We start from the raw sequence: 14,974 nt of genomic DNA, 5'->3' as shown, positions 1-14,974 counted from the left end.
TTTCGATTAATCGCGGTTTTTTATTTCGTTTTACAGAACTATAAATAAAAAACAAAACTAAAAAAAGTAGCAATTTAGAATGAAATTAAATTTTCCTTTTTATGTATATTTATGTATATTTCTTACATGAGAATAACAAATTAATTATTTTTTTTTTAAGTTTTTTATCGCAATTTATTTCCTGCTGTTCAGCACAAATCTCGCATTTAAATTAATAGTTCGTAACAATCAAAGATGATATTCAGAACAGACTTCATAATCGATTTTGCTCAGCTACCAGATCCACAGCAAAAAATTAAAAATTAAAAAAATTCAAAATTAAATCTTATCTTGAAGATATACAAAATAATTATTTTACACTGCTAGTAAATGAAAAGCCGACTTTTTAGTTTAAATGGCAAAAAACTAGTGACTATGAAAAAAAAATTATTATTAACTAAACGGTTAAAAAAACGCTTTTTTAAAAACACCAATCTTTTTGAACAATCCTACTTGACTCCTCAAGTACTTTGTCGCACGGAAAATACTAAGTTTTTAGATTTAAAACTCTCTCATTTTTGGTCTCTAAATAGTTCAAGAATTGAAAATAAGCATCAAAAATTTCTTGAAATACTTGGTAGTTTTTTATAAACTTGTTTGTTGCCGGCTGCGATTTCTGTTAATAATTTAGCACACCATCAATTGCATAAACAATTAATAAAAAACTTAATAAATGCTTGTCTTTGATGCTTAAATATTCAATGCAATCTACCACCAGCATTTGTTTCAGCTAGCCGATTAAGAGGAGCATTGCACAAATCGTTTCATGCAAAACAATTATCAGGGATTCGCTGTCGTGAACCAACTTATTAGCACTAGTTAACGTTCCTTAATGGTTACAAATGAATTCTGTTAAGTATACAGCTTTATTCAAAATATGTAGTAGAAGCGTGACGAATTATCAAGTTAAGAAGAAACTACAATATAATTTTTTATTTATTTTATTTTTGATGCTTTTTATGTTTTTATGAAAGTATACCTTTAAGTGCGCAATTAAGTTCTCGCTAGTTTTTTGATGACAATTCAACTTTACCCTGAAAAAATGGTTACAGGTGAATCATTGAAAGTATTGCCCATCACTGGCTACTACTTTTTCCCATCTTTCTGGTAGATATCGTTTACAGTCGCGGTAAAACTGTTCATCTTTTCAGGCTATCCACGAATCCAGCCATTTTTTGATGTCTTGATATGAATGGAACTGCTGGTCAGCTAGACCTTGTGCCATGGATCAGACAGGTGATGGTCGGACTAAGAATATGGCGGGTGGGGTAGGATTTCACATTTCAGTATTTCCAGGTACGTTTTAACGGGTTTGGCAACGTGAGGCCGCACCTTGTCATGCTGTAGAATCACTTTTTCATGCTTCTCCGCATATTGCGGCCGCTTCTCGCGTAGTGCTCGGCTCAATCGCATCAATTGAAGTCGATATCGATCTCCAGTGATGGTTTCGTTGGTTTTAACAGTTCATAATAAATAACACCAACTTGGTCCCACCAGCATAACCTTCGCAGTATGAATATTCGGCCGAGGCGTAGAAGCATGACTGGGCAGTCCCAATAACTTTCTTTTGTTTGATTTGCTGTAATACATCCATTTTTCATCACCCGTCATGATGCGATAAATAAAACCCTTCCTTTTTTGCCGCTGGAGCAGTTGTTCACAGTCGAAAAAACGACGTTCAATATCCATTGGTTTTAACTCATAAGGAACCCAAGTTCCCTGTTTCTGAATCATTCCCAAAGCATGCAATCGCTTGGAAATGGATTGGCGGGTAACTCCTAATACTGAAGCAAGCGCTTCTTGTGTTTGACACAGATCTTCATTGAGCAATGCCTCCAATTCAGCGTCTTCGATGTTTTCGGCCTTCCTTCACGCGGACGGTCGTCAGCACTAAAATCACCGTCTTTGAAGCGACGAAACCAATCTCGGCACGTTGTTTCACTTAAAGCGTTGTTTACCATATGTCTAAGCTTGGTTTATGACGTTTTGGTTATGTTAGAATCGACTAGCACACACTGCCGCCACATCTATTGAACTTAGTTGCGTACCTAATATAATTTATTCTAAAAAACAAAAAAACATAACACAAAGCTCCAAACTTTTTCCAAAGCTCACAATTAAAAAAAATCTCATAAAAAATTTCAACTTCTTAATCAGAGTATTTAGAAAACTTCTGAGTATGTAGTGACTGCCATTAGGATGTGCATAGGTTTGAATCCCCGTGCATGAAACACCACAATGATGGAAAATATTTTTCAATAGTGGTCGCCCTTCGATATGCAATGGCAAACCTGAGTTTATTTCTGCCACGTAAAATCTCCTCATAAAAAATATCTGTCGTGCAGCAGAGACCTCCTAAACCTGTAGGTCCCTCCATTTATGGAACAACAATAAACACGCACTCCACAAATAGGAGGAGCTTGACCAAACACCTCACAGAAGTGTACGCATCAATTATTTATTTATTTGTTTCTATGAAACTACATACGAGATTGCTCAATAAATTATGCGGTTCAATAAGCGAGGGCGTTAATACTAGCCTAACTCGGAATAGCCTAAAGTAGTTTATTTCTTGATGTTCTTCCAGAAATGGACGGATCTACAGAGCCGAATCGGCATATGGTTTTCTTAAAGAGAGTTTTAATGGCAGAAATACATTCGGAGTCTTGGGATTGCCCACCGAGGGGCGACCGCTATTAAGAAAACGACTTCATTTTGCTACAATATTTCATACTCACTCGCTAAAAAATCGCGTTGATTTAAACGAAAAATTCTGCATATGTTGGGAAGTCTTTGAAGCTTTTGTGCAGTATCTATACTTTTATACAAATATACAAAAAAAAAGTAGAAAAAAAAAATAAACTGATCAATTGGCTGTGCTGCTAGTATTTTTACAAGTTTACATAGATTCAAATAAATTGGGGATGAACAGATTCATTGACCTTAAAGTGTCAAAATGTTCCCCACGTATGTAACTCAATTTTAAATGTCATCAGCGAATGCTAGTGTGAATGTACGTATGTATGTAGGCTAATATTATATATGTACCTTTTCCAGTTACGTACTTTCCACGAGTTTCTTTCAACAAAGGCAATATCCATCCATCGAGCGTGAGTTTGCAGCAGCATGCAAAGTATATTTGATAATTTTGCACAGCCTCGTTATTGCTTTGAAAAACTCACCTAAACACACACGCACTCATGTACATATGAAACACAAAACAAGACGTTTACAAAACTTGACCGGTACATACCATATACCACCGACCGACCTATGAATCGTTTGAGTCAATTTACCGAGACCGATAATAGCACGCGATCCACACGCACACACACACAAGTACGAGTACGACAAACGGGAATCCCCGATTACATTAAGCGCTCTTCAAGCCGCAGTAGGTAACGAAATTGTAATTTTTGGTCTACACGGCAACAGAAGGAGATTATGAGTTGCGTATCCGCTAATGTTTGCAAATATTATTGCAAGGCACACACTAACACTCACTCACTCATACACATCGCGCACGAAAACTTAACTGTTCCAGATATGCTTGTACATTAGTACAATACATTCACATGTGCGTGTGTATATATTATATGTATGTATGTTAACAGGATTCAATGTAAAATGCTTTCTTACTACACCAATCGGGAATCTGTTTTACACCAGCGCAAAGTATTTTCGATTAATACAAATTATAAACGACAAATATTTGATATATTTTTTTAAATAAACACGTTTCGTTCGCGCGCTACAATTCCGAACACATCTGTACGCTGAAACGTCAAGATTTGAACTGATTTCTTCATTTCACCTTTCGTGTCATTTTGTATAAACGTTGACAATATTTTGCACGATGTTGTTTACTTAATACCACGACTACGACAACGAAAGGACGACAATGAAATCATCTTTACGCATACCACATGGTCGGAGGTGACGAGCGTTATGGTAGGTTTTTGTGCTCGTTGCACTACTTGGAGCTCGTCGTATTTGCTCTTCATGTGGGAGAGTCACGGGAGATTCACTCAAACGTTGAGCTTTTTGGGACAATAAGGTTTGGTGGGAGAATTGTGACTAAGGCACGTAAATACGTAGTTGAGTGCAAGAAAAACATAGAATGGAAATGTGGAACTACGTTTGGATTTCGGGCTAATCGAATTCCGAAAGCTCAGAGGCTGTTAAAGCAGTATACAAAGCTTTATTGGGAGGCGAAGTTTCATTGTGCGATACAAAATGATTCAAATGTTTAGGAATAGAATAAGTTTACTGAACTAAACTGTTATTTTTAAATTTTGGCCAGGTTTTTAAATGCAAAATAGTGCTGTTTTCTAGTAAAATGTCGGAGTTTCAAGAGGTTTGAGCTAACTCCAAAAATACACGCTAAACTTGCTGCGAGGTTCAAAACACTAATTTTTTTCCATAAAATTTAATTTATTTCAAAAAACTGAATGCCTGTTTAAGTTTCAAGGTACAGTACCATCGCTAGCAACATTCTTTTCCCATTTTTGAAAAACTCACGATTTCTTGCACCGTAAGAACTTATCATATTTGTAGCGATCCGTGAACCGAGCCCATTTTTGATCTCTTCACACGTGTGAAAATGCTGATGAGCCCAGTGCACATACAACTAATTAAATAAATATAAATCAGAAGGACAAAAGTTTGGAGAGTACGGCGTGTGATGTCAGACCTGCAATTCCAATATTTATAAGTATGTGGTCCCCATTTTTGTGACAAGAGGAAGAGCGTTATCATGCTGTAGGATAACTTTATCGTGCCTCTCTTGAAGAGTTAATAACAGGTGGCGCTAAAGTAATCCTCCTATCAGAAAATGCTATAAATTTTGCGATTGGCCCCTAATGTCAGTTCTGTTTTGACATTTGTGTAGTAAACACATGCGAAATACACGTTAATAAAAAATGTTACGCTACACTGCTCCAGAACGCGGAATATTGCTGACTATTTATTTGACCAATAAATGGTCGGTGACTTTGGCACAACGTGAATTTCATCGCAGATTTCCTCGCCCAACGCCTACTGGTGAAACACTGGGACGTTTAGCTGCTCGCCTCGAAGAGTCTGGCACAACACGAGATGCTGCTGGGCGTGGCAGACCCCGGAGTAGCCGTTCTGCAGAGAATATTGCTGCTGTAGCCGAGGATGTCATGGAAGCGCCGTCGACATCGACCAGACGACGTGCCACGCAATTGGGTATCAGTCGACCGTCTTTACAGCGAATTTTGGTACAAGATTTCAAGATGTTTCCGTACAAAGTCCAGATGGTGCATCAGCTGTTAGCTGCTGACCCCCAATCGCGTCTAACCTACGCTCAAGCCATCCTTAATCACCACCAAGAGAAAGATGATTTTTCATCAAAAGTAATCATGAGTGATGAGGCCCATTTCCATCTTAGCGGGTACGTAAATAAGCAAAATTTACGCTTCTGGGGCCCTGAAAATCCGCATGTAACCAACGAAGAGCCGTTTTCGCTGGAGGAGTCATCGGACCTTTTTTCTTCGAAGTCGTCGCGGGCCAAACGGTTACTGTGAATGGTGAGCGCTACAGAGCAATGATCAACGAGTTCTTTTTGCCACAACTTGATGAATTGGGATTGGAAAACATGTGGTTCCAACAGGACGGTGCAATGGCACACACTGCACGTGCCACAACCGATATGCTGAAGGATGCATTTTCCGGGCGCCTAATCTCCCGTTTTGGCGATTTGCACTGGCCATCAAGATCGCCTGATTTGAGCGCTCCAAACTTCTTTTTGTGGGGCTTTTTGTAGTCGCGGGTTTATGTCAACAAGCCTCAGACTCTTGCAGCTCTTAAAGACAATATCCGTCAAGAATGTGAGGACCTATTGCCGGAAGTTTTGTCCAAAGTGATGGAAAATGCCATAAGAAGGGCTCAAATGGCAATCAACTGTGGCGGCGGTCATTTACATGACATCATATTCTCGACTTGATGTAAAAAAAATTAAAAGACCAAATAAAAATAATCCACAAGAAGAATCAAAGTTTTTGATTTTTGTTTTAAATTACAGCCAAAAAACATTGCAAAGTTACTTTTGCGCCCCCTTGTACTACATTAGTCAAATCTAATTACTAATTACTAATTACAGTCTCACCATAAGTACTTAAAGGCACTCCATGAGCGCCAGCCGCAGTATCCTTCGAATCAAACAGAAACAGAAAATCAAAACTTCCGGCGAATGATGAGAGTTTGTCACAAAAGCATAAGTCTTGGATCAAGAATAAATTTATGAAAAATCACAAATTCACAAATTTTATCTTAATGGGACTGCTCAAATAACGGCAGCAATAGAGTATAGTAGTTCTTCTGAGTTTAGACTGGGTAGCATAAACAACATTTATATAAGATTTGTCACTGCATTTTGCCCGAGTTAAATTACATATATGCCATGAAAGAAAAGCGGGGCGAATCCGTTGTATCTACTGTCCACTAGGAGGTGCGGTTGCAAGCGGACGTCTGTCTTTGGGCGACGAATATTGCAAACGTTTGATGGATGTGTACCTGACATGTTCGGTTCCTTAATGATGAAGGAGGTTCTGTGTGGGCGATAAGTTTGAATTAATGTTCAAAAAGGAAAAATACTCAAAAATTCTACCAGAAAGTGCGACGACTTGCAGAAAGAACTTGCATTTGAAGACCTCGGTGTTTTACTGTAGTAACAAAGGTGATCTAGTAACTGATATCTAGACTATACTTAATCTCTTCATCTTTAGACAACGTAACAACTCGGGGTGCGCTTTGGCTTCATCAAATAACGTTCTCCAAGTTGCATTATGCAAGACAGCAGACCAAAATTTATGTATTTTCAGTTTCTTGATATCTTCGATGACTTTGTAGAACCAGCGTTTCTTAGACCTAGCTTTACATCTGGTGGCCATTATGTTGTAATTTAAGAAGAATTTTAGGGGACATTCCCTTATCATGCGCATGTCATGACCTAATGAAGTCGTTGCGATTTGACGAATTTAACGACATTTTCCCTTTTGCAAGTCTGCAGCAGCTCCTCATTGACCCTGATTCTCTAGCAACCATTCTCACCCCGGACTGGGCCATACACTTTTCTTCTATCGAAGGTGCGGAATTGGATGGTGAAACTCCAGAGCACATACTCCGCGAATGTGCAGCTCTCGCAAAACTCGAAGACTCGTAGATGTAGGTGGTGCGACTTTCAATCTATTAGCGATATGGAACAGAAAGCTCAAGGAGGAGCTCAAGTTCATTAAAAGTCTGTTACTGATGACTCGCGGGTAAGTTCAGTAGACTACATCAGAAGGTGTGTGTGCATTATGCCCCAATAACGATAGTAAAAATAATATTGGTTTGGGGAAAAATAAATCCATTATTTCCTCAGTAGATGGCTGTAGTAATCAATTATATATCGAGGTTATGCTGGCTGTCAAGGTAGCATTTCTTACATAAAATTTTTTTGCTGTTTTTTATTTATTCTATTCAGTTGTGAGTTACAGGGCGTTAATAATGGAAAGAGAAAATTCGGTGCATTTTAGAGTTTTTCTTTGATAAAAGCAAAAATGCAGGCCAAGTCGCTGAAATTGTGAATGCTGTTTATGGTGCCGATACTGTAACATCAAATTATGTGCAATTTAGGTTTCGTCAATTCCGTTTATGAATTTTTGGTTTTAAAGTAATGTCGATAAAATCACAGAAATAATCGAAATTGGCCGGCAGGCTAGTAGTTGTAGCAGTATCGAGTAGCTAGTGATCAACCATAAAACTGTTTTACACAATTTGCGTAACAGTTTTACGCTAAAGTATTGTATTTATTTTCCCCCAAACTAATGTTAATAATGTGCGGTATTCAAAAATAACATGAAAAAATTTGTCCAAAGTGATTAGGATCTTCCCAATGCGATACAATTTTTCAAAATAACTCGAAAATCAAAATTGTAAAAACGCATTTTCAAAGGTAATTGTCGATAATAGTTTAACCGTATTAATAACTCAAAACACCAAAATTTTCACATAGGTGCGGCGTAAATTTCCTCAAGCGACGCTACTCACTTATTCAAATTTTTACCTTTTCGTCCTTTTTATGTTTTCTGTCGGAACATTAACGGCATATAAGCTCTACACGTTGATATTAACATAGCAGCAAGTAGGTTAAAGAGCAAAGAGAAGAGTTTCAAAGAGATTTAACCCTTCCGCTCCGACTTTTGCAGGGGATTTGCTCAAACTTTATTTTTGAGTTTTTGGATACCCATTGGTACTTTATGTGCGTAGAAACTAGATGAAGCTTGTAACTTATGTAGATAACGGTATTTTGAGGTGGGACATATGTGTCCCAACAGTATTTAAAAATGGGATATATTTGTCCCAACAGGGTAAAAACTACACCTAGAAAGTAGAAACATTTTTTTTGGTAATAACATATGATTTGCACTTTTATTTATTTTATGAATGTGATGAAGCGAAACATTGTATACAGAATGGCAAATTGCAAGCCCGGCAAATAATTTTTGTTTTTTTCGCGACTTTTCGATTGGCGCACGCTACGCACCGACATCTTTTAGACTGCTCTATGGGTAAATGATCCCCCAAATTTGTCATTGATTTGTACGTATTCGATGATCTTCCAGAACGACGGGATCATTTATATGCGGTAGATTCCTTTCCTTTTTCAATTAGCGACTCAGCAATCTCGACCAGCACTGGTAAGAAGGCAGGTTTCTTCCTATTCAGCTCCGAATATATAACCCAAGTGTTTACAGCAGCCATCATCATGCCACGATAAAATACTTTTTTCCACCATTTATTTGATTTTCTGCTTATATCATACAATCCCGACATTTGATCTGCCAAGTCCACACCGCCCATTATTGCGGGGTACGTCTTTACGATGTCAGGGCATGGAAACTCTGCCTCAGTTCCATCTTTCATTTTGCGTCTAACAGTGCACATTTCAGATGTGTGGCAGTTACTGAGCAGCATTACCTCTTTGACGTCCTGCCACTTTACCGCTATGGTACCTGCAATCAAGAAAGTTACTTAAAAAATTAATTAAAGGGTTTTAGTTTGACTTCGTACCCGCCGAATTAACTTTGAAAATAGCTTCGCCTCGCTGCAATTTTTCTGGTATTTTCGGAACATTCTTCCGGTTGGACATGCATGTTCCCAAAGCTGGATATGGTATGTTGTTAATAAGATTAACAGTGATGAAACAACGATCAAAGCAAAGTGTCACGTCAGGGTTAGAAATCGTTGCTGCAAGATTATTCACAACTCGTTCGCCGAGTGTCCCTTCAAGGACAGATCCTTCTTTTCCACAATATATACTCATGTCATAGGTGTATCCAGTCAAAGAATCGCAGCGAAGCCACATTTTGATGGCCCGTTTCACTGGCTTGAGTGGCATATATTGTTGGAATACTGTTTTCCTGAGCCTCTCATTAGTACATTGGGCAATGTACAAAGACATGCTTCATGGAAACAATTTACGAAAAATTTCGTGGGGGTTGAGTGGCGCCCAATATTTACTGCAATTTTGCATTCGCGGTGGTTACTAACCGATTTTCTTGAAACAAGCGACTCATTCGGTGTGCTCCAAATAACCGTGCCTGAGGCTTCCTCACCTCGTGCAGGTCGATCATCTATGCCACCATTCTCGTCACTCAATCCGGTCTCCTCTGAATCGCTCGAAGAATCGTCATTGCCAGTGGTTTTATCTAACTCGGGACTATAAATATCATCACTTTCGTCACTAAAATCAGTTCCTGATTCCATGGATTCATCATCGTCTTCTTGAAGTAATGCACTAATTTGATCGCGATTTAATTTCGACATTTTTGCTGTCTACGAGGTTGCAAAAATAAAAAAATTAGCTGTGTGATACATTGTGTACAACGTACTGTTGGGACATATATGTCCTTATATAAAGCCCTGCTGGGACACATGCATCCCAAAATTAATTTTCGCTGAATATTTTTCACAAAACTCTTATTAAAATATATATTTGTACTTACCAGTAAAAGGGCAGTATTTTTCTTTAGAAAAATCAACACTTCTTATAAAAATACGTATTATTTCACTAAAATTACGCGTAAATTTGATGCAATATTAGCGACTGCTCACAAACAACTGATCAAAACTAAACACGATTGAAACAGTGTGGAATGCGGATAACGGTAAATTGTAAGTATTGTTCGCAGCTACTGATTAGAACATTTTGGTTGAGTTTCCTATGAAAATTGCAAGTTTCAGTGTGAAGTGAACATGCTGTGGGATATCAGTGTCCCAGCAGTAGCGAAAGGGTTAAAAAAATGCACCTAATACGTTTTTGGTAAGGAACTTTCGTTTAGCAAAACACAATTCAATTGTCATGTTAAATCTCTCTAAATTTTTATTAGCTAATACTAGGTGAGTTTTAATTGCAATAACAACATTATTTAGTATATTTTAAAATGTGTATTTTATGTATATATATATATTTTCTAATAACATGTGATTTCTTTTTGATTGTTAATTATTTATCTGAAAATATTTAGCATCTCTAATAAACAATTTTCAATGTTCGATTTCTTTGTTTCAATTATTGTTCCCAAGCTGATAAGTACAGTACATCACAATGACATTAACAGCAATAGACTCGCTAGTACTCGCAGGCTTTCAAAGCACTAAATTTGCACAACATTTTTTCTTCGTAAATAGTTACTTATGTACATAGGTATGTAATTAGTAAATCACTCGTGGCATTCTTTCGTTTTGCATTACAAATTAAGTAGTTATTACTCACTAATTATAGTTAACGTACACACAGCTTTGCTTTCTAAAGTAATTATTTATGTTCAATAAAAAGTTAATATATTAAGTAGAGGGGACACAAAGTGTTCCTATTAAGTTTCAACTATACAGTGGCACATACTCGTTTAAACGCATAACTGTCTTCAAACAATTTGATGTGGTGAAACGATATTTAAATTAATGCAATGAATCAGAAATCCAGAATAAATTTTATATGCACATAAAACTACAGATTTTACATGGTAATGCTGCATACTCAGTTTTTCACTTTCTCATTAATAACATTTTTAAATGACTTTAAAGGTTCAAAGGACTTAATTTTCAAAAAAATGTTTTAAATACTTATAATAACTTTACGATATTACTGTGGATATAAAACGGAGGAGGTTATTATTATTATAATTTTTGTGAAGGGATTTAGCACAAAGGTTATTGGTTTCACGATATTTGAACGATATCTGAACGGAACTGCCTCAATGGATTTTAGAAAGAAAGCTTATTTTTCACCAAAACAGTACTACACTTGTAATTCAAGAAATATTTTCTTTTCTTTGTCCACTCCTCTCGGGAACAAAGAGCCTCGACAAGACTCAGTCTTGCGTTGGTTTCGTTAATCTATTTTGATTTCTGACAGGGTAGGCGATTAGCCTGCTGCTACTTTAGGAAATATATAATGAATTATTAAAAAAAAAAAAAAACAATGTGTTGAAGTTATATATTTGTTGTAATACCTATATACTGTTTTATGGGGTATGGGGTAGTCAGAAAAAATTCGATTTTTTTTAATTATAATACCTTAAAAATATTGTTGGACAATGTACAAATACTTTTCGAGTTATTCAACAATTAACAAAGGGCGTTCGAGCGCTTCGGTAATCGATAGCAAAACTTTAAATGCATTTTTCTCAAAACTATGTTTTTTGAACTGGATTATCTATTAATAAAACTAATTTCTCTTGTCCGATTGATTTTAGATGAATCTCTAAGGACTTGTGATGATCACCGCAAGGGTCTTCTGGAGAAACGGGCTCAAATAGCGAAAATTTTTAGAATTATAATTTTTTTTTTTAATTTTGCTAAAGTCAAGTCGATTATTTAAACTCATCAATTTTTCTGGCCTCTGACTACCCCTAACCTCTTATAAAAACGTAAAATAGCTGAACTTTACCACTACGAAATGAACTATACGCAAGATATATCTCTGATTCCCCTCGAAATTTTAAAGCCCCTTCCAAATTTAATTTATAAGAAAATTTAAAACTAAGTGTGCAGCATCAATGTGTAATATCTATAGTTCCACGTGTGTTTGCAAATTTCCCTGGCGAACAAAAAAAGTTGATTTTTGTCACATGACGTAACAGAAGAAATATTTGTTTAAGTGCACTTAGGCAAAGCAACAGAAATATTGTACACATATATAAAAATTTATTGATTTTCTATTTTATTTATTATTATTATTTTCTTTTTTTAATCAGTTCAAATATTCTTTTTGGCATCAAATTTACTAAGCTTGGAAGTATTTTTGTACCAATTTGAGCTTAGTTTTCAATTTGAACTCCATAACCGCACAAAAATAACTATTTCAAAGTTTTTGATCGCAATTAGGTCTGGTCTGTATACAAGCTGGAACCAGATGAGGTTCTCACTACACCACTCTAACTATGTCCGTAAGATATTAATTGCTGGGTCGCCCTGCTGGAAGGCGGAGTTATCGCGCATTGTTCCATACTAAAAGTGATGAGAGCATCTTCTCACATTTTATTAGAAATTGGCGCCAACCACTTTTTTATTTAGTGCTTGGCCGCGCAACTCCTCCCATTTGTGGTAGGATGTTTTCCCACAAACGGAGGAACCTACAATTTTGCGCGTCATTCGAATGGCTGGTGGTTTTTTATTAGAATGGCAAATAGTTTTTCATGGTAGAAATAAACGTGGAGATTCTGCATTACCTGCGAGTGGCAACCGCTATTAGAAAAAAACCTTTTTCAATCATTTGGTGCTTCATGCACGGAGATTCGAAGTCCAGATTCCGAATGGTAATCAAATACCAACTCATTTGGCCACGGCGGCAGTTTTATTATAAATAACCGCGTTAATTTTTGGGGAAACGGAACCTTTCTAGTGTCCATGACACTCCCAACGCCAAAGTTCCTTTTCGACATCAGAAAATTATTACTTCGAAGAGCATGCCAATAACAACTCATGCAACTTTATTTCACTAAGTAATCCATTTCTTATGTATGCAAGTAAATTCTTGCTGTGCCGTCATGTTGGGTGATTTAAACAAGCGCTTGCAAAGTGTCTTCGTGCAATTAGTGAAGGCGTCATGACTCATGACTTCTGACAATGGCAGATCATGCTTTCTTTGTACTTCAGTAGCATTGAGCTTAGTTTTGGTTGCCTTGTGCCTGCTCGTCTCAATTTTTTTTTTTTTGTCAAGTTTTGATTAACTTTCGTCTGTTTTTTGACACCATGTCTTTCTTCTCCTTTTTTTAGATACGTACGACAGACCCAGATTTATGATTTTTATGATAAAAGTTAATTTTAATTTTTTCTGTCTCCAACAAATATTTTCCTTTAGGCATTTTTCATATTTTAATGGAGTGAAAGACAACCAGTCTACCCTCTAAATGTAAAAAAATAGTTTACATTTATTTTTTTTGGTTTTAAAAAATTTATATTTTATAACAGGAACCTCAAGACTCAAACATGAATTTCATATATTAAAAGTTGCCAAATGTTAAAGATTTTATTTTTGACTTAATCAACTTTAAAATGAATCAGTTGCGTTTAAAGGAATATACAAGGTGGTTATAAAAGAGTATGCAAATGGCGTCACACGTCAATCATATTTGACACTTGTGAGATAGACAGCTGCAGTATACAAACATACAAGCAATGGAGCGCGTAAAAGTCAACATAAAGATTTTCATCATTTAAAATCTGTTTCTTTTTTTATTTAGTAAAAAAGTTAGTCATAAACGAAATTGATGATTAATTTTGCGCCACCTTGTATACATATGCACCACTGTATTCTCTCATTAAGTTACAAGTGCATTTCAATAATAATTAGCTATTTGTCGAGTTTTCCTTTCTTTTAAGTTTAGCTCGGGCCATCTTCCTTTCTGGTTGCCTGGCCGTTTTGTGACAATAATTTAATTAAAATTTCTATAATAAAAACTACTAAAATTGCAATACTCTCAACTATAAACTACATAGTTACTATTAATTGTTACACTTTTTAATACTTCCATCGTGAAATACGTAGTAAATGGTACATATTTCACGTAACAAAACTGTTTTGTTTGTTTTTGTTTTAATTTTAAAATATACACATAGATTAATCTTTGTTTGTTTTGACTTAAGTAATTTTATAGGTTCGTTCTTTTGTTTTTGGTGGATAGAAAAATACATTGTTTCGTTTACTTATTCAAACATTTTTATAATGGAATCATTTTACATCATCTTTAGGTGATAAAACAAATTTAACTACATTTTAAGCAAAAAGCTTCCAAAATATACTTGTATATATATACATCTAATTAAAAACAAACAAAAAAATACCGTTATGAACAATACATGAAATAATATAGAGCACTTAAGTTTATAAGTTTATGCTTAAGTACAGGCAATTCCTTTAATTACAAATATGCACATTTGAAGGGAAAGTATTTATATTACTTTTAAGCGGGAATAGTAGCTTCTACATAGAAATCAGGTTCATCCTCATCCTTGACTTCACTGCCATCGAGCTAAGTAAAGATAAAAGAATTAAAGTTATTAGTGATGCTTTTGAATAACAGTGTAATGAGTGTCTTTAATTCTATGATTACAAGATATTATATAATAAAATAAATTTTCATAATAATTTTATAATAAAGCGTGATTTTTTAAGAGCTATAGGAAAATTTTTCAAAATAAACACATGTAAAATTCAGAAAAATGCATGAAATTTTTATTTAAATCGATAGTACAGTCCATATAATTTAATGTTTGAAGATTGTTTCATGCAAGTGTTGACCGCGACTGCGCCTCAAATAGTCTATCCGCTTAGTCCAATTTTGGCATACTCTTTCCAATGTTTCGGCCGGTATCTCACATATAAATGCTTTAATGTTGTCTTCCAGTGCATTAATTGAAG

At 35.8% G+C, this 14,974-nt stretch overlaps 2 protein-coding genes across 2 annotated transcripts in view; both read right to left on the bottom strand.

Moving 5' to 3' along the window:
• Nucleotides 1-8,682: 8,682 nt before the first annotated feature.
• Nucleotides 8,683-9,876, bottom strand: LOC129241934 (piggyBac transposable element-derived protein 3-like). Its single transcript, XM_054878484.1, has 2 exons — nucleotides 9,666-9,876; nucleotides 8,683-9,062 (listed from the first exon to the last, which is right to left on the bottom strand). The coding sequence occupies exons 1-2, from the start codon at nucleotides 9,874-9,876 to the stop codon at nucleotides 8,683-8,685; spliced, it is 591 nt and encodes a 196-aa protein (XP_054734459.1).
• A 4,528-nt stretch (nucleotides 9,877-14,404) lies between these two features.
• Nucleotides 14,405-14,974, bottom strand: part of LOC129241254 (band 3 anion transport protein-like) — a 188,491-nt gene continuing 187,921 nt past the window's right edge. The window contains exon 15 of the mRNA XM_054877491.1: nucleotides 14,405-14,585. Within this exon, the coding sequence (XP_054733466.1) occupies nucleotides 14,517-14,585 (69 nt within the window). The 3' untranslated portion in view covers nucleotides 14,405-14,516. The remainder of the gene's footprint in view (nucleotides 14,586-14,974) is intronic.

The sequence above is a fragment of the Anastrepha obliqua genome, chromosome 3, assembly GCF_027943255.1.
Source record: "Anastrepha obliqua isolate idAnaObli1 chromosome 3, idAnaObli1_1.0, whole genome shotgun sequence".
Taxonomy (NCBI): domain Eukaryota; kingdom Metazoa; phylum Arthropoda; class Insecta; order Diptera; family Tephritidae; genus Anastrepha; species Anastrepha obliqua.
This window is presented reverse-complemented; position numbering and strand designations above follow the sequence as displayed.

What these genes read in the sequence shown, in the direction of transcription:
- LOC129241934 (XM_054878484.1), bottom strand. Translation starts at nt 9,876, where the DNA reads ATGTCGAAATTAAATCGCGATCAAATTAGTGCATTACTTCAAGAAGAC. An exon ending in AGATGATCGACCTGCACGAG is followed by an intron (nt 9,063 to 9,665) that starts GTGAGGAAGCCT and finishes TCTTGATTGCAG; the next exon opens with GTACCATAGCGGTAAAGTGG.